Source organism: Daphnia pulex, chromosome 3 (genome assembly GCF_021134715.1).
Source record: "Daphnia pulex isolate KAP4 chromosome 3, ASM2113471v1".
Taxonomy (NCBI): Eukaryota; Metazoa; Arthropoda; class Branchiopoda; order Diplostraca; family Daphniidae; genus Daphnia; species Daphnia pulex.
In genome coordinates this window covers 11187858-11205295 of record NC_060019.1, presented here as the reverse complement: position 1 = coordinate 11205295, position 17438 = coordinate 11187858, and the positions used below count along the sequence as shown (strand labels likewise).

The 17438-nt window shown below is 36.3% G+C and overlaps 3 protein-coding genes and 3 long non-coding RNA genes across 29 annotated transcripts; 3 read left to right on the top strand and 3 right to left on the bottom strand.

Annotated features, from left to right (window-relative positions):
• Positions 1–1055: 1055 nt before the first annotated feature.
• LOC124189891 (receptor expression-enhancing protein 5-like) lies at positions 1056–2593 on the top strand. Of its 2 annotated transcripts, none has more exons than XM_046582394.1 (5): positions 1056–1300; positions 1641–1787; positions 1860–2092; positions 2163–2331; positions 2390–2593. In XM_046582394.1, exons 2-5 carry the CDS (start codon positions 1661–1663, stop codon positions 2425–2427), a joined length of 567 nt encoding a protein of 188 aa, XP_046438350.1. In that variant the 5' UTR covers positions 1056–1300; positions 1641–1660; the 3' UTR covers positions 2428–2593. The 2 variants fall into 2 exon arrangements, with proteins under 2 accessions (XP_046438350.1, XP_046438351.1); XM_046582395.1 differs by having other exon boundaries at positions 1071–1300; positions 1638–1787.
• Positions 2594–3487: 894 nt separating this feature from the next.
• Positions 3488–4640, top strand: LOC124189890 (receptor expression-enhancing protein 6-like). Its single transcript, XM_046582393.1, has 4 exons — positions 3488–3844; positions 3926–4158; positions 4217–4409; positions 4476–4640. Exons 1-4 carry the CDS (start codon positions 3718–3720, stop codon positions 4514–4516), a joined length of 594 nt encoding a protein of 197 aa, XP_046438349.1. The 5' UTR covers positions 3488–3717; the 3' UTR covers positions 4517–4640.
• On the bottom strand, positions 4449–5246 carry LOC124189892 (bis(5'-nucleosyl)-tetraphosphatase [asymmetrical]-like). Its single transcript, XM_046582397.1, has 2 exons — positions 5021–5246; positions 4449–4955 (listed from the first exon to the last, which is right to left on the bottom strand). The coding sequence occupies exons 1-2, from the start codon at positions 5130–5132 to the stop codon at positions 4633–4635; spliced, it is 435 nt and encodes a 144-aa protein (XP_046438353.1). The 5' UTR covers positions 5133–5246; the 3' UTR covers positions 4449–4632.
• A 355-nt stretch (positions 5247–5601) lies between these two features.
• LOC124190015 lies at positions 5602–11645 on the top strand. Of its 21 annotated transcripts, none has more exons than XR_006872778.1 (17): positions 5886–6054; positions 6158–6251; positions 6452–6603; positions 6670–6798; positions 7127–7413; positions 7720–7843; positions 7910–8169; positions 8433–8513; positions 8585–8779; positions 9555–9721; positions 9792–9901; positions 9990–10122; positions 10189–10325; positions 10394–10404; positions 10480–10622; positions 10956–11077; positions 11246–11645. It is a non-coding gene; the product is annotated as an uncharacterized LOC124190015 (long non-coding RNA). The 21 variants fall into 21 exon arrangements; XR_006872771.1 differs by lacking the exon at positions 9990–10122 and adding an exon at positions 9227–9456; XR_006872769.1 differs by lacking the exon at positions 9990–10122 and adding an exon at positions 9227–9456 and having other exon boundaries at positions 9541–9721.
• A 179-nt stretch (positions 11646–11824) lies between these two features.
• On the bottom strand, positions 11825–14091 carry LOC124189666. Of its 2 annotated transcripts, none has more exons than XR_006872621.1 (5): positions 13861–14091; positions 12817–12910; positions 12632–12753; positions 12288–12455; positions 11825–12219 (listed from the first exon to the last, which is right to left on the bottom strand). It is a non-coding gene; the product is annotated as an uncharacterized LOC124189666 (long non-coding RNA). The 2 variants fall into 2 exon arrangements; XR_006872620.1 differs by lacking the exon at positions 13861–14091 and adding an exon at positions 12999–13320.
• Positions 14092–14565: 474 nt separating this feature from the next.
• On the bottom strand, positions 14566–17359 carry LOC124189664. Of its 2 annotated transcripts, XR_006872619.1 has the most exons (7): positions 16538–17359; positions 16352–16476; positions 16177–16257; positions 15897–16119; positions 15588–15835; positions 15220–15367; positions 14566–15144 (listed from the first exon to the last, which is right to left on the bottom strand). It is a non-coding gene; the product is annotated as an uncharacterized LOC124189664 (long non-coding RNA). The 2 variants fall into 2 exon arrangements; XR_006872618.1 differs by having other exon boundaries at positions 16177–16476.
• Positions 17360–17438: the final 79 nt, after the last annotated feature.

The following is a 17438-nucleotide window of genomic DNA, read 5'->3' as shown; positions in this document are numbered from 1 at the left end:
ACTCTCGTCAACTTTTTTCAATTCTAAAACTTCCGCTCGATTGGAACGAAAATAGCTTCAAAGGGGTGCGAAAAATAATGCGCAGCTATAGACGCGGAGAGACGAGTCAAGTCCCGGCTTTTTTTCAACAAAAGTTGATCGATCGATATCGTTTGCTGGAATGATTCGAGTTTGTATTTATATCCCATCGTGCAGGATATATACAGTAATAGCAGATGAAATCTGAACAAGAGAGAGAGAAACGTGAGATGTTGAAGGAAACTGACTTTCGCTATATAGCTGCAAGTCGGATTGATTTCCTATTACTACTACTGTTACACTGCGTGTAAATCTCACGCCGGTCAATATATATAGCTCTACAATACGTATAATAACATGTTGCACGATAACAAGTGTCTGCGTTGGGCTTCTATCCTTCTTATATAGCTCAGCCAAAGATCTTCTTTTGAAATTCAGTGTCTCCAATTTGGGTTGTTACCGGTTGTTGTAACAGTGTGACATTGATGTTAATTATATTGGCCTAGTTTATTTCCTAAATGACCCCTAGTCGAATTGAACATGATTAGGTTTGGACAATGTAACGCCCAACGAACATTAATGGTGTTATACATGTTACTGTGACGGCACCAATGTATTCCTTTGTGTAGTCTCTAGATGAGAATCGATTGGGTTTAGATGGGAAATCTAGGCCTCGTCTCTCTACTTTCAATCCATTACTGTCACACATTTCCCAGTCTGTAAGTTGATTTCCAATGGAAGTGTAACAATGACCTGGAAATTCCCATTCGTTTTCCCAATTTAGGGCAATTACACCACCCTGGGAGAGAGCCCACGCTGCGCTCTACAAAAACACATTTATCGAATTTTAAATTAAAAATGATTAAAAAAAATCTAGTTTAATAAATATTCTGGGAAGCCATTAGAATTGATAGTGACACAAATAATCTGTTGGAAGTGAAAATAGATTAATATAAGAATTTATTATCATGTGAATTCCAGCGGGACGGAGCCCTTTTGAGCTAAATTGCTAAATTTGGCACACGAGAGGATGTCCCTCCCTCCTGCCGACTGTCGAGTGTACTACTACACACACAGTACTGCTGAGACTCCACTCCCCGGAAATAACCAAACAACTTTTTTTCTTCTTTCTCCAAAAAATTTTTTCTCTCCTTTTATTTTCCACCACTCGGTTCATTGTGAGCTCGTTGGCCGTTGCTGCGTCCTTTTTACTTTTAGTTCTCTACACATAGGGGACCAGTAACACACACATCTATCCAACGGCTCTTCTTCTTCTAAAACCGTAAGTTATTTAGGTGCTCACATTCAAAATCGGTAGAATTCCGGTTCTTTGAATTGTAGAAAACAGGTTCTGCTTCGTCGATTCTTTAGACTTAATATTATCTCGAAACCGGTTTTTTTTTTTAAGTGCTGCTCGCATTTCCAGTCCTTTGATGTAATGCAGTTGAGATATTTGAACTGAGCCCTTTGTGTGTAGATAATGAAGTTCCAACCAGTCCTTCACATTTCTGTGAATTGCGATATAGACATGACAGGGGCATTGCATGAGACATTATGTCATTGGCTATAATTATACAGTTGGCTCAAAATACAATAAACCTGAATTTTTCTTTTTTAAGCAGACTAATCCAAAACTACCATCATGACAGCATTCTTGGAGCAGTACCGTGCAACTCTTGAAAAAGCATTGAATGAGCCAGGAGTAATAAACGATTTGCTAGCCAAAGCTGAGCAGCGTACAGGAGTAAAGAGACTTTACATAGCACTTGGTAAACTCTTCAACATTTCTATGCTAAAGATTTATAATGAAATTAAAACAAAATAAATATTTGTGTCCACAGGAATGATTGGTGTCATCGCAATTTACCTTACTTTTGGCTATGGTGCTCAGTTGCTATGCAACTCCATTGGATTTGTTTACCCTGCATATGCGTCAGTGAGAGCCATTGAGTCTGACAAAAAAGATGATGACACAAAGTGGCTTACTTATTGGACAGTCTTTGCATTTTTCAGCATTGTTGAATTCTTTTCTGATATTCTTTTGTCTTGGTTTCCCCTTTATTGGCTTGCAAAGGTAACTTTCTTTAAATCCATCAAGCTCTTACATTGTGTACACAATGCAATTACATTTATTATTTGTACAGTGCATCCTGCTGGTCTGGTGCTTTGCTCCAATCTCATGGAACGGTTCTGCTGTGATTTATAACAGAGTGATCAGACCCAGATACCTCAAATACAACACTAAATTGGACAAAATTGTTGGTGAAGCCTCAAACACCGCCTCTAAACTGTTATCCCAAGGACTTGATATAAGTAAGTAACATATCTTTGGAAGATTAGGATTATTAATGAAATAATTTTCCCTTTACAGCTCAAAACTTGGTTAAGAATGCTAACAAGGATGATTAAGTTAATATTTTCATTCTGTGTGTTTTCTTCTCTTCGAATCTATTTTGAAAATTCTGTAATTCCTTTCAAAATTAGTCACGCGAGACTGTCCTGAATTATTGATTGAATCCGTTTTCATAACTTTTTGTAAACTTGAACTTACAATACAGAAACAAGTCACTTACAATGATTTTTTAAATTCAAATATTGATCCCTCAAAATGAGGCTGACTTATATTTTTCGAAATTAGAGTTTTTATCATAAATCAATTACATGAATGAACTTTCATTTAAATTCCTTTTTTGTATTAAGAATATTTTTGCTGTTTTATCTATGTTTTTGAACTTAATTTTCTAACTGCTGATAAGATATGTCTTTTGCAATAAGGGATTTTTTAATAAGCATGTGTTTAAGGCTTTAGGCACGTTTGAGTAAACATTGGAGTTTGAACAGCCGCTACAAAAACGATAAAAATTTCAACATTTACGTATTTCTTCACACGGTTGGCTAATGAAGTGAAATAAAAGATATCACGGATCGGTAGTTTTTAACGAGATTGTGGAAGAGCGTGACAATAATACTAAAGAATAAAGTTTCTTTCGTTAATTTTTTTAAAAGCACGTGTACGACGTGCACAATTGAAATCGTCTGCATTTTCCCGCTAGATAGCTGAAATCGATAGTTAATTTGAATATTTTTATCGCTACATCGAACATGGTCAAGAAGATTGTTTAGAGCAACTCGCGCAACAGCCTAGTATGTTATATCACAATGAACACTATGTCCTTACATTATCTACAACTGCAATGAAAAAATTGCCAATTTCTAAGCTCGTCGAGTTATCTTTTTGTTATTGTCTGTTTGGACTATTTCATCGTAGCGGCATTTCTGTTTAAAAAATATTGAAAACGTTAGTGAAATAATGTGTTTGGCTTTTATTATCAATTTTTACGACTTCCCATTCCTTCTGCCTATAGCAACGAGCGCCGTCCTGATAACTATGTTATCGATAGGTGATAATTTCCTATTGAACTTGGATTGGTTTTGGACTTTGAAGACATCTTTGTTGCTTGCACTCTATTTGTTACTGATATTCCGCGTTTGTAGGGCACGAGAAATTGTTCCCATGTTCATTAGTGGACTGGTCATCAATAGGACAATTTCTTGCTCTCTGCTCTCAAGAATTATTTATTCATTTCCAATATAGTCAATCTCTCAAACAAAAGTTTAAAGCATTTTCGTATATTAACTATAATAGCTTAAGAGTTTGTGTCTTATTCCCTTTCAGCCAGATTTTGATTGAGCGGAAAAATGGTGGGTTTTTTGGAAAGACATGTACAACGGTTTCAAAAAGCTTTACGTGAACCCGGACTGATAAATGACGTGTTAACTATTGTTGAAGACAACGTTGGAGTGGATCGAATCTATATTGCTCCTGGTAAGTCTAAAAGATAGTACACGAATGCGATGCGTGTGATTCTTTGATGAGTTCCTGGTTTCTTTTTGTGGATATGTGTAGGTGCTATCGGATTTCTGGCAGTCTATTTGGTTTTGGGTTTTGGTGCCCAGCTAGTCTGCAATACTATTGGATTTGTTTATCCCGCATATGCATCAATTAAAGCAATCGAGACAAAATCAAAAGATGACGACACGAAATGGCTTACTTACTGGGTCGTCTATGCTTGCTTCGGCATGGTCGAATTCTTTTCCGATATTCTTCTCTCTTGGTTTCCATTGTATTGGCTAGGAAAGGTGAAACACACTGTAAAAAATTAATAACAATTCAGTAATAAAATATGATTTTTTTTAGTGCGTTTTCCTGATATTTTGCTTTGCCCCCGTCTCTTGGAATGGTTCAACCATAATCTACCGGAACATCATTCGACCTATTTTCTTAAATTATGAGTCTGAAATTGAACAGGTTGCTACGATGGTCGAGTCAGAAATCGGCCAGGCAACGACAAAATTTATCTCTACGGTACAACCAAAATTGGCCGCTGGTGGTATACAATCTCGACATAAGTAACATAATTTGAAAAAAGGAAATTTAACCCTCTTTATATTTACAGCTAAATCCTTGAGTGACAGCTTGAACGAGAATTATCTTTAGAAGTTTTAAGAGATGCACATGAATTGGTCAACCATACTTCTACCATACATTCATTTTTATAACATTTTCCTTGAAATGCATGCATGAACTATAAAAATAAATACAATGGGAATCTTTTACACAATACTGGTATCATTCTTGAGATATGCTTCACAATCTCTGAGAACAGATTGTAGATCTGCATATTCAGCCAACTGGCAGGCTTCCTCTAGTTTTACCCATCTGAAATCCTTGTGTTCTTCTGAGAGTCGAACAGCTGCAAGAGGGTCTACAAGCTTTGCTAGCCAGTATACAACAATTTTGGGTTTCCGCTTGACTTCATAGTGAAGTTCCTTACAAAAATCTGTTATGACTTGTAGGTGACTTGCTGTTAATCCAGCTTCTTCTTCTGTTTCTCTCATAGCCGTTTCCATGTCACTTTCACCTGGGTCGACATGACCTGTAAATTTAAATAAAACACTTTTAACATCACACATGATGATTAGGGAAAATTTAAAAAAAAACCTTTTGGTGGTGTCCAATGGTGATGGCCATACGACGTCTGCATTAACAAGTACTCAACTTCTAACGAAACAATTCGGAATACTATGAGACCAGCAGCTCGTAAGTTACTCATAATTTTAACCAGAAATTTTCTCCTTAATATTTAATAGCATGAATGAATATTCAAAATAGACACCGACTCCGATACTCTTAGTCTCTTAGAAGACTCTCATGCACTCGCTCGCTGAATTGCCTCTTGGCGTCTGCTCTAAGATGCCGTTGCCATCGCAACCGTGACCTTGATTATGACGTGACTTTTTATAATTTAAATTACATACCTGCAATTAATTATTTATTCGATTCAATTACTTTTTTCGTTAATGATAATGTAACGAATGTAACGGAAGCACCATGTTTAGAAAAACCGCCAATCATTATTCTTTATCAGTCACCTAGTAGAGGAATTTGGTACTACTAGTAGAGGCATAGAGGAATTTGGAATTTTTTTCCACGTTTTATCAACTTGTTGCCATATTTATGATAACCACTAACCAGTGGTTGTTGAATTTTGTTAAGTTTTTTTTCCCCAAAAGGTTGGGTCAGGTTGGGTTAGAACATGGTTAGAATATTTTTCTCAAGGTTGGGGCATTGGTTGGGGTTGGAATTTCCTCATGACGACGCTTTGAAGTAATAGCCAATGGAACGAAGGTGGTAAATTTTTTTCTATGTTTTATCAATATTTATGATTACAAGTGGTTGTTGAAGGTTGTTAAGATTTTTGTTAAAAGGTAGGGGTTAGAATTTTTTGTTCAAAAGGTTGTGGCATGGGTTGGGGGTTAAATTTTTGTCAAAAGGTAGGGTTAGAATTCGTCCACCAGGGGTTTGGTGTTGCATTCAGTACAAAGTACAGTTTACCGTAGGCCGTAGCAACAGTACAGTACTACAGTCAGTAAGGTGCAGACTGTAGAACTGGGAGTCTGGGACGGTGCACGCTGCATGGTCTGAGTATTTTAGTCATGTCTGCGAACTTCAACGTACGTTTTGCATCTAGAAAGGTATTTTTTTCTTGTTGTTACCTATGACTGCTATTGTGCATGTGAATTAGATGTGTTCTGTAGTATTTTGTGAATTTAAAGGTTATTTTGCCTACAATTTCAGTCCCACTCACGGTGAGTCGTCTCACCATGTGTCCGAGTGCTGTCCGTATGCAGAAATGTCGTCTCGTACTAGAAAGTAGAAACTTGATGGAATGGTAACTATTTTTTATATTTGTTTTCCAATTAAAACTAGTCTAATTCAATATATTCTGTATTGGATATTTCATCACATTTTCATCCATTTTCATTTGGCTTAAACTACACTTTGAAAGAAATCCTTAGCATGCTAATTTCATTTTGTAATTACTGTGTATTTCAAAGTTAAAGCAATCTTTTCCCCTCTAATGTTCGAAAGGTAGATTAATTCAAACTGCTGAATGATTGGGTTTGATGCTCAATGCTAAGATGCTGAAAGGAGTGCTTGACTCGGAATAAGCTGCTATTGTCTCTGGTGTTGGTGAATCTACATTTACTTTGCTTACGTTCTTCACCGTTTTTTTACATGTGGTATGTACAGTAATGTTTTCTTGAAGATTAGAGCTAATTTGTCTTTAATGTGTCTAAAAATGTTAGTTTTAGAATCAGTCAAAAAGAAAGTGCTGAATTGAAGGAAGATGATGTATTGCTTTTATGTTTATCTTCCCATCAGGCATGCTTCACCTGGGAATTATTTCAATCGTGAAATAGCTATTTTTGTCAAAGGTAAATTCCTCTTGGCCAAATCATCTAATCTCATAGCTTTACTGTTGTCCATTGTGCAGAAACCAGAAATACTAGAGTAAATTCCATTGTTTAATTTTGGTGTAATTCTTGAAATCCTAAGATGTGGATTTACGTTTCAATCTACACCTATTTTTCGAATTAGTTTTGAATGTTCTGTTCTTGACATTGGAATTTGGAAAGCCTTTTTTCCTTTGGGGTGATAATGGCTAAATGTTGAGAATGATATCTCAAAGTAATGAGCTAGATCTTTTTTTTTTTTATGCATGAAACTTTGTACTTTGATCGAAATTTATTTTATTTTATGTAGGATTAATGGGTTGGTGAAATCTGAGCTTTATGACAGCCCAATGTCTACAGGGATACGTTGCGGATTTGACGCATGCAGCTGGTGATTGTGATGTACTTGAGACATCAATGTTGGCTTTCGTCAGTGACGAGAAGAGTGACTTCTATCTTCGTTCTGCTCCATCCTTATCTTAGTAACGCCCGCTCTTCTGGCTATAATGCTTTGTATGCTTGTTCACAATTTGTCTTACTCCACTCACAAGCTTGACCACTTCAGTCCGCTGTTACTCACCATGGGAGAATGCCTAGGTACCCGAGAAATTCTAAATTATTAATCAGTCAACCATTAGCCTTAAACTCTGTTTCTGTGTTATGATCCTTCATTGAGGCACTTGTTAGTCGCAAACGAAGTGTTAGCTATACGTATAGTTTTCTAACGCTAATGGCTTTATTACAGTTTTTTTAAATTTTCATCCGTCAAATTATGTAGTTTCAGTACTTTGCAATTGCAAGTCATAAGATAGCTTCTGCAAGGTTTTTTTTTTCCTAAATTGTTGTCATAAATTGCTTGAATTCTTTAATATTATGAAATTTTTTTGTGTGGTGAATTTACAGGTCTGAAAGCTTTCAATGTAAACTTGTCAATTTCATGTGTTGTTGTGGAGTGCTGTACCTTTTGTGAAGACTCTTGCTGCATGTTGGGATGTTTTGTCACATGGAGAAGTACTTTTACTTTAAAGTAAGTTTTTTTTTTTCTATTCTGGTGGTGGTGTTGGATAATTTTAAGATTTCTCCTCCACTTCAGGAGGAAATGCGCAAGGGCCATGCAGCTTACTGTCCACTATTTTGTTCATAATCATTGTTTTCTACTGAATTCCAAAGCTTAAACAATCTTTTCCCCTAACTTTTGAAAGGTAGATTAATTCAAGGTGTTGAATGATGGTGTTTGCCGCTCGATGCGTAGATGGTGAAAGACGTGCTTGACTCGAATAAGCTGCTGCTGTCCCTGGTGTCGGTGAATCTACAGTTTCTTTGCTTACGTTCTTCACCTTCTTTGGACATGTGGTATGTACAGTAATGTTGTCTTGATACTTAGAATTAGTTGGTTTTTTAATGTACATGTCTAGAAATGTTAAATCAATCAAACAGTGCTGAAGCCTTTGGAAGAAAGATAATGGATTGCCTTTTTGTGTAACTATTATTATTCCACTTGACCAAATTACTTGACAAAAGAATAACCAACTGGTTTTTATAATTGATAGTAGATATTTTTTTGTTGCATGAAACTTTGTTCTTTGATAGAAATTTATTTATTATTTTTCAAGTAGGGTAAACCGTTTGGTAACATCTGAGATTCATGGTAGTCCAACGTCCTCGTGGATTTGCTGCGGATTTGTCGCAGCCAGCTGGTGAATACTTTTGATGTACTTAGTCCGCTACTTGACAGATAAGTTGAAATGGAGTTTGTGTCGACTTTCAGTTCAACCAGAGAGAGAGAAAGTTTGTCGGGTCGTGGCATGGAGATTCTTGGGCCAATATTGGCCTTTGCCGACATTATCTTCCCAACTCTCGTCATCTAGCTCTAATGCCTGTATGTTGCTACATAACTTGTCGTACTCCACTGAGAAGTTAGATCACTTCAGTCCGCTGTTACTCACCATGGAAAAATGCCCAGGTATCCGAAAAATTTCAAATTATTTACCAATATTCTATTAGCTTTTAACTTTGTTTCTGATCTTTAAATGAGGTTCCTGTTAGTTTCAAACGAAGTGTCACAATGTATCCCATTTTTAACGAAGTGTCTTTATTAAAGCGTTTGTTAATTCTCAGCTGTCAAATACGTAGCTTCAGTACTTCGTAAATCCCTGGAAATAATTATCGGCATTTATTGAGAGGTAGCTTTTTAGGGTGATAATTGATAAGTATTCCACCAACAAAACTCGCTTGTTATTTTTTCATGATTGATTTTCTGGTCTACTTTCGGTTTCCAAATGCGTTAATACTTGTGTGATATTCATTCAACGACGAAAATGATTAACATATGTATTCCGCCTCAAATTTTTAATTAATCGATCCTAAATTTCACGGGGATTAGGAATTATTAATTGGTGTTTTATTGCAGTGGTCCCTGCTCCCTGGATGTTAAGGGCTGTTGGCTGTCGCTAGGTGGTTAAATATTTCAGTGTGTTTAGGGATTGAACTATTCAGACTTAGTGTGATGGTATTCTAGAGGAATGTAGCAAAGGGCAAAGGGGGGCATCAAAATATCAAAGACCACCAAAGTGCTGATGTGCTGAGGCAATGTGGCAGTCAAAGATGTTGTTAGATAACGTTCTCCTTAGGCATTGTCAGGTAATTTCTTTCCTGACAATTTTCTATGTTAATTACTTCTTGTATTCTATAAGATTATTTAAAATTAAAATTTCTGAACTAAAGGGTAACATTAAAAGGTCCTTCAATTTAAAATTGGAAAATCCATTTGATCATGTTGCCTGTCTATCATGTGACCTGTCTTCCCAAAATGTCGTCTCTTGCTGTATGTTGCATGTTTCGTCACAAGATGAGATTTTCTCGCCATTCCACTAAGCTGAACCGAAAGTGAACCAGATAAAAGCTAGTAAGTGAATCGCGAGAGTTTGGACTGGTTGAAAAGCCCATTTGCTAATCTATTTCAATCTATTTGTTAGAGCATGATTTCCTTTTCTCCATGTGGTCACTGCCGTTCCATGAAGTTGTGTCTTTAAGAGGGTCTACTAAGTTGCAAGACAAATGTGTTGGAAGGAAGGAATCTGTAAAGGTAATAAAGTGCGTGTTAGCTAATTAAAGCAAGTTAGCACCTTTGTTCATGAAGATCTGTGACATATTATTTCGTGTTTCTAATTAAGAAAGCATTTGTAAAATTTTGTCAATTGGTAATCAATCAAAACAGACACTTCCCTCCAACCTAAAGAAGTAATCTAAATGTGAAGTAAATAATTGCCTCTGCAAGAAATTGTAGGATACATTTATTTTAAAATTGTAAGCTATGGTTATCCTTGACATGTGTTATTTGTGTTTGGTTTTGAAGATATTTTATTTTTCCAGTTCAGAGAGTATTTTGGCTTCTGCAGGCATTTGAGTTAACAATTGGAAAAGAACCTATCTAATAATCTGTCCACGTTGGCTTAAAATGCAGTCCATTTCGCAGACTTGTTGTCCATGGTTATCTGTACAGGTTGATTGTAAGTATATTCCATGCAGATACTTAAATTGTATAAATATCTCTGCAATAATACTATTGATATTCTAGATTATATTCAGGTGAGAGATCCCTTTCCTTATCTGTTGAAGAACTTGAGGACATGGCAAAGTCTGAGCTTCATTGCTGTCATTCAGGTGATTTTGTTGCAGCCAGCTGGTGAAAGTGAGTTCAAGTCAAATTCAGCTGAAGCTTCTTGAAGCAGTTTACATTACTGGTGTCATCCTGAACTGGGGAAGTGTTACTTGAATTGTAACAGCAACAAAGACATCTTGAAAAGGTAGTTCGATTGTGATTATGGGTTGTAATTGGGAGAGTCTCATGAAGTCTAATCAAAATGTTGTAGTGGGTGTAGAGTCTTCGTTAAAAGATAGTCGCCCGCTTAATCAATCTGAGCTGACTTGTAAGTTTCTTTTTTATTGAACTAAAACACAAATTCCCTTTCTAATAACTATTTACGCAATCTTGTCTTGTGATTTAAAGAGTTTGCTGCTGCTCGGATTTCATCTAAATTTTAAATTTACGACATGATTGTTCTCTTTATTGTCTTTCATTGTGTTAACATCTGGTATAGGTTTAAATGTTAATTAATGATTCTGCTTTTATCTAACAGGATATGGTGACAATGTGAAAAGTCAAATGCTGCATGCATTTCATGTTGGGGTTATCCAAAAATGTTGTAGCAAGACTCATAGCAAATCTTCAAGCATAGATGCCAGAATATCTCTAAAAACGGTAATTTATGAGTTTATTAATTGTAACTTGGGAAGTGTGTAGGTTTCTATTAAATGTAGTAATAAGTCACAATTTAAACTAGGCAATTTTCCACGTTGGAAAAAAAATTGATGGGAAAAAAATAACATGTGATACTGTCTGCTTAATATCATATCTGTTTTCTCACAGGAGTTAATGGAAATGTAAGGTGGTGGTTTTGCAGTTTGGTTCCTGTTCAAGCTGTTGTTATGCTGGATCTTCCTGAAGTCCTTGAAGTAGCTGATACTGGTTTTATCATACAGTTGATTTGCCAGTGCAATTCGAGTTGTCTACTAAAATATTTTCTATTATGTTTTCCAACGTGTAGTATATAATTCAGACGAAGTGATGGTATTTTGTTTCTCAATATGGTATGTTGTAGCTCAAATTGGTGAAAGTTCTTTTGTGCGGTAGTTTTAAGCAACGTTCAGATTATTTACTTTATACTTGGAACTTAAACCTGAAATAACTTGTTTAATTTTGTGAACTTGATTGTTGTTTCATCTAATCATGTACAAAACTCATTAAATATACACGTTCAAATCCGAAATCCAAACTTTAATAAATATTCATATTAATAAAATAAAAAAATTCAATTTTATGAAATTAATTTTAAATTATTTTAATGGAATTAAATATATGTAATTTTAATTAATTTTAATTGAATTAAATTAATTGAATTAAATTTAATTTAATTCATTTAAGTTAATTATTATTATATATAATATCCCAAAATTATTACAAATTTAATAAACAGAGCGTCCGGTACAAGGCAATTGATTATTAGTACAAGTTTTAAAACAATTTATACCCAAATAAAACAAACCTAACCAACTTCTTTTGTGTCATTTGGGTGATAAATTGCTTTAAAAACTCGCACATGCAAAATGCAATCAATCAAGACAGGGGGAGACACTGCCTTAATTGACTGCAGACAGGGATTGGAAGGAGAAACCGGAAAATAAGCGAAGAGTTGAGGAACAGTTATTACGAGAGCGATTAATCATATAGTAGGCTTCCGGCTTAGCTTGCAAGTCCCCGTTCGACCAGCACACTTTTTTCCTCCTGGATGTCATTGGTTTTCACCAATGGATGAAGTCCATGATAAGTAGCGAAGGAGTTACCTGTGGGCAGAATGAACATTTATTAGGACAGTTATTTTAAATAAAATTTTAGCGACAGAAAGCAATACCTCAAATCAAGAGGGCCTGTTAACATTTTCATGAAGTAAAAGGGGATATATTCAAGGGTAGCAGCCAACGGGTTACCTTGACTGTACAAGTGTATAGTCATTGTCCTTTTTGTTCAATGGTCATAACTTCTCATAAAGTCGGTCATGCTACATTAGAAACCTAAGGACCTGCAAATAAAAAATAAAGTCACCTTGTCTATAATTTGTGGCATCAATGTGCTTGATGTCTATGATCTAAAAGAATAATTAAACTTAAAAAATTAGATAGACTAAGTGCAGAACAATACTTGAAATACATTAAGACTGCAACAAAATAAGTTCAGTGACATGACAAGTAAACTTACACACTAAACCGCCAATCAGTTATCCAAGCTTCTCTAGAAGATGGAATGAGAGATTGGTCCATGCTGGGGTTGGTGATCTGGCAAGTCCCATAGAATGATTCAGCCGATAATAGTGATGAATCCTGATAAAAGATGAGAAGACTATGTTCCAGCAATACTGCACTAAAGCTAGCGTTGGTTGTTACCACTCTGTCACTTTGATGACACATTCAGTAGGATACCAGGATTTTTAACACAATAGTTGACAGTACAGGCTTCATGCACCTTTCACATTTTCTCCTGGAAAAGGATGAGAAATGATGATGTTATTAAACACATAAACGGTTAAGAACACATGCTAAACAAATTGCACACATAGTCAATTTACCAGCGAATTCTTTGGTAATTTTCGAAGAAAATAGCTGTAGCTAAACTTTTGGCAACGAGCCGCCATAAGCCCATATCTGACACAACAAACAACATTCTTTCACGCCATCTATTTGACACGTTCAAAACTAAATATCTAAAGGACTGGCCTTAGATGGTCACAAGTCATAAAAGTAATCAAAAAGACCATTTCTCTTTGCTTAAAATTAGCATGGAGTCTTCAGAATTCTACAGAGAACAAAGCTCACTTGCTAGTTTTATGCAAATTTTCCGGAAGTACACCGGAAGTAAGCGATAGCGCCTTAACCATTGAGCTGTCGTCAAAATAAACTAAATATTCGTGATCTACGTAAAATTTGGGGTCGATTAGGTGTAATTTAAGCGAAATCCAGATTTTGGTCAAAATCGAGAATTTTCCTGAACAATAGTTCAGGAAAATTTTTGAAACCGGAAGTACGCTTTCGTACAAAATAAAACATGAACTTTACCACAAATTGAACGAGGATCACGAATATGTAGTTCGTTTGTACTTCAGATGACTATTTACTAAACTACTGACTGAAAAGAGAAAACCGGAAGTAGAAAAAAAAACACAATATTAAAAATCTAACAAGTGAGCTTTGTTGTAGATACAGAAACTGACAGTTATCACCCAAAAGTTTGTTTGTAATAGCAGCGAGAAGCAAAGTAAGCGTAACTAAACTGAGTGGAAAAGGATCAAAAGCTATGTTGTCTAGCGTCAGAAAGAAGAAACGTTTGACAGTACCATGAAAACAATGTCCGATCCAATCTCGCTTGTTGATACATTGACACTCAATTAAAAGAACTAGTAACAAATAAGGGCAAATAACTGTGATACTCACGTAATATTCATCCCTGCAAATTTGTATCTCGTCCTCAACCGCAGCACACACAGAGCACACACATCAGAACAGACGAGGAGTGCTTCTAGATGCTTCTACATCTGTTATTGATTCCAGATTGTTGACGAAATATCTTATTCTGCTACCTTTACGAGTTTACGTATCACCTTTTAAACTTTAAACTGCATTCCTTTCATTCTGCACTTGATGATCTTACTTCAGTTACTTGTGATAAATCTTTCTTTTTCTCCGTACTCTGTAGGTTTCAATGGCCATTGATGTTCGTCTGTTACTGGGGATGCTGCCTAATGAGGAGATGGTGAAAGGTGTGTTTAAAGCTGTTGCTGCTACTATCCTTGGTGTCACAGTTCAGTGTGTTGTTCGTTAATTTGTCTGTCATGTCAAATCTCTTCCATCTTTGTCACTCAAATCTCATCCACACAGTATATGATTGAGGCAACCTGATCTTACATGATCTAGGATTGATTCAATCGGCAACTGCTAAAACAAAAACTTTCTGCGCCAAACAAATAATAACGCTGTGTTATTATCGTGGTTGAGAAAGCAACAGGTCCCCTGCCATCTAATAAAATTATGGGTCTTTTATTTAATTTAATTTGCTGGTGCAGTATATACTATGAAAATGAAAACAAAAAACAGAAGAAGAAAGTGAAAGATGATGAAAATAAATTGGGACATTTAAGATAGATATAGATTACATTGTATTTTAAATATTTCATAAAGAAAATATAACTATTTACAATCTTATTGACACTGTTATGTACATATGTTTATCATCGCTCATGCATTTTTATCATTTACCTTCATTAAATTTATCTATTAAAGTGAAATGTTCAATTTTCCTTGCAAAGTTCAGTCAATCAAGACAGGGGGAGACTCTGCCTTGATTGACTGTGCTCAGGGAGATTACCTGGACAAGGAAGAAGAGAGGAGTGCGAAGCCAGTTTTGCTAGGGAGCGATTAGTCGTCGCACTCAAGAAAACGCCATCACACATCGCAAACAGCCACACATAATATCTAAAGAGTAAAACTCTGTGCTGTGTTTAGAGCTGGGGTAACTTACAAGTCGGCTGGGTAATCCAATGATGCTGGCAGCTGGCCGCGTAGCTGAAGCAAGCTCAACTCCCCCATGATTCGGAGCGACGAAAGGACATCACGCAAGTGAGCAATATTGCTGAATAACAGCACGTCAGTTAGTCGTCGCTGAGCTTTCATCTCTCGTCAGGTTCAATTGATTGAATCCATGGAATATCGCAGGATTAACTTGAAATTAGAATGGATGTTACATATTAATGTACCAGAAATTTCAAAGAAGATGGAAGCGACACCTAGCAATACCTCAAATCCCGAAGTTAAAGAGGGCAAGGTCAGCCAGCTAGGGTCAAGGTAGCAGCCAACGGGTTAGCAAACAAAGAACTTAGTCGACCGTGATACCCTTTTACTTTTGCTTGGAAAGAAATCCAGATGATTCTCATATTAAGCAAAACTAAATAAAAAAAGAAGCAAAAAATGAAATTATGGTAAACATTAAAAGGAAAACATTACTTCAAAACACAACCAAGACACAATCGCGACATTTGTTAGCCACGAGAACAATATCGGTCGTCATCTACCGTCAAAATTCGCAACATTTATGTTTTACAAAGACAAAGGTCCTTCTGCTTAATCTGTAATCTGCTAATTAAGTAGAAAAAAATAGGCCATACTTCTTTAATTTTCTGGAACTTTTCATCTTCGCTTTTGGCGACAAGACCAAGAAGCCAGCTTTACGGCCCATTAAGATGTATGTCAAAAGATGCCAGTCAGCGACCGAAGGATTACTTGCAAGTGCGGAAACCAATTGGCATTTGGACAGGACAAGGCAATAGCATGAGTTGAGCGACATCAATCGGTCAGTATGGTCGATAAGTTAGCATGACGAAATAGTTCTTCAATTGTTGTGCCAACAAGAACTCTACTAATAAATACAAATTGTAAAAATTTTCCTATAAATAGTTGGCAATCAGCTTATTTACCTTTAAATAATTCAATCAGGAGTTGGTTGTCCTGCAGTCGTAAGGCCGTTCATACATGCAGAACTGGCCCAAGTTTAGACGTAAGCTAGGGCCTACTTGTTTGTAAAACTGGACCGAGCATTTCGAGCAGCCATAACTTGAAAGAATCAATCGACATCCGACGCGGATCGACGTGAATGATGAAAATGACGCCGCATTTTTTTTTTTTCAGAACCTCCTTCAACTACGTAATTCTTCGAAATTTTGCATTTTTCTTAAAATTTTGCATTATTTTATATACCTTTTGCTCTGTTTTTAACTCTATCGTGGGAGTCATCTGCCTCATATAGTTGGTCTGTTGCCTCGTAGATAGTTGCTCGTGCTAAGGAGATTTTCAAATTCCATCTTGGTTAACACTCCAGAAACAGTTCATTCTATGAGGGATAAAGTGGGCTCGAGTAGTGTACTGTCATTACCGTCCATGGCAAGTGTTACATCACCAATTCTAATTTCTTCCCGGATGTCAGATTTCGACAAAGATGAGTTTTGCAATGAACCAGCATTCGCGCCAATGACGGTCGTGACCCAGAGAATCCAGAGTCTGAACGAAGAAATGAGAAATTTCGTTAACATTTTCAGAAAAAGTTTTTTTTAATACTTACACACACAATCACGGGCTGCTTAAGTCTTTCTTTGTTATCTTTCATGCCAACCCCCATGTAGACTGTGGAGATTTTGAATTCTTCTTATTTTAGGCATAAATTGCATCGGAAATTCATGTAAGGTAGGTGCTGCTGTCACTGAATGTCTGAGTTCTCGTCCTACATTGCTGGATTCTTTACAAGCAGAAGTAAAACTTTAACTAGTCACACTTTACTCGAAAAACCTTCGACTTGCTGCTGTTACATTGGAGATAAATGGTGGAGTTATTTAGACCTAATAAAAAAACTGAATAAAATTATCTTGAGATGGAAAATCCAATGCAGGTGTAACAATCTGTTGCTCTCTTTTTGCACCAACGTAATCTGGGCAAGGAACATGAGCTGTTTCAAACACTTCCTTGATTTGACTCAGCACTTTGTTTCAACCACGTTATTAGGGGTTAAGGGGACGCTCGTGGTTAGCAAAGGTGAGGCAATCGAGAAAAAAAAGCCACGTTTACCCACTCATTTAATTAAAAATGGTCACTATAATGTTACAATCAATCCATTCAATGTTTGAAACTTAGACAGACAGACACACACAACACAACACTCACCATTCACCAATTCATCATCAGGCATCCATGTGCCTAAGTGGAGTGTTGCCTAAGTCTAAGTACATACTACCGCTTACCCACCTGCAGCCACTTAACAAGTTACAATTTAAAGAATTTATGCAAATTTTCACTCTTGAAGACTGCACATTTGTGTGAAGACTTGCACACTTGTGCAGATTTGTGCAGACGAACTTCCGTGAGAACTGAGAAGTGGTGTTGCCATTTTACGAACCTCAGTAAATTACTGGAACAGAGCGAAGTCAGCGAACGGTTTCGGACTTTCTGAATGACTGTGAGTAAGACTG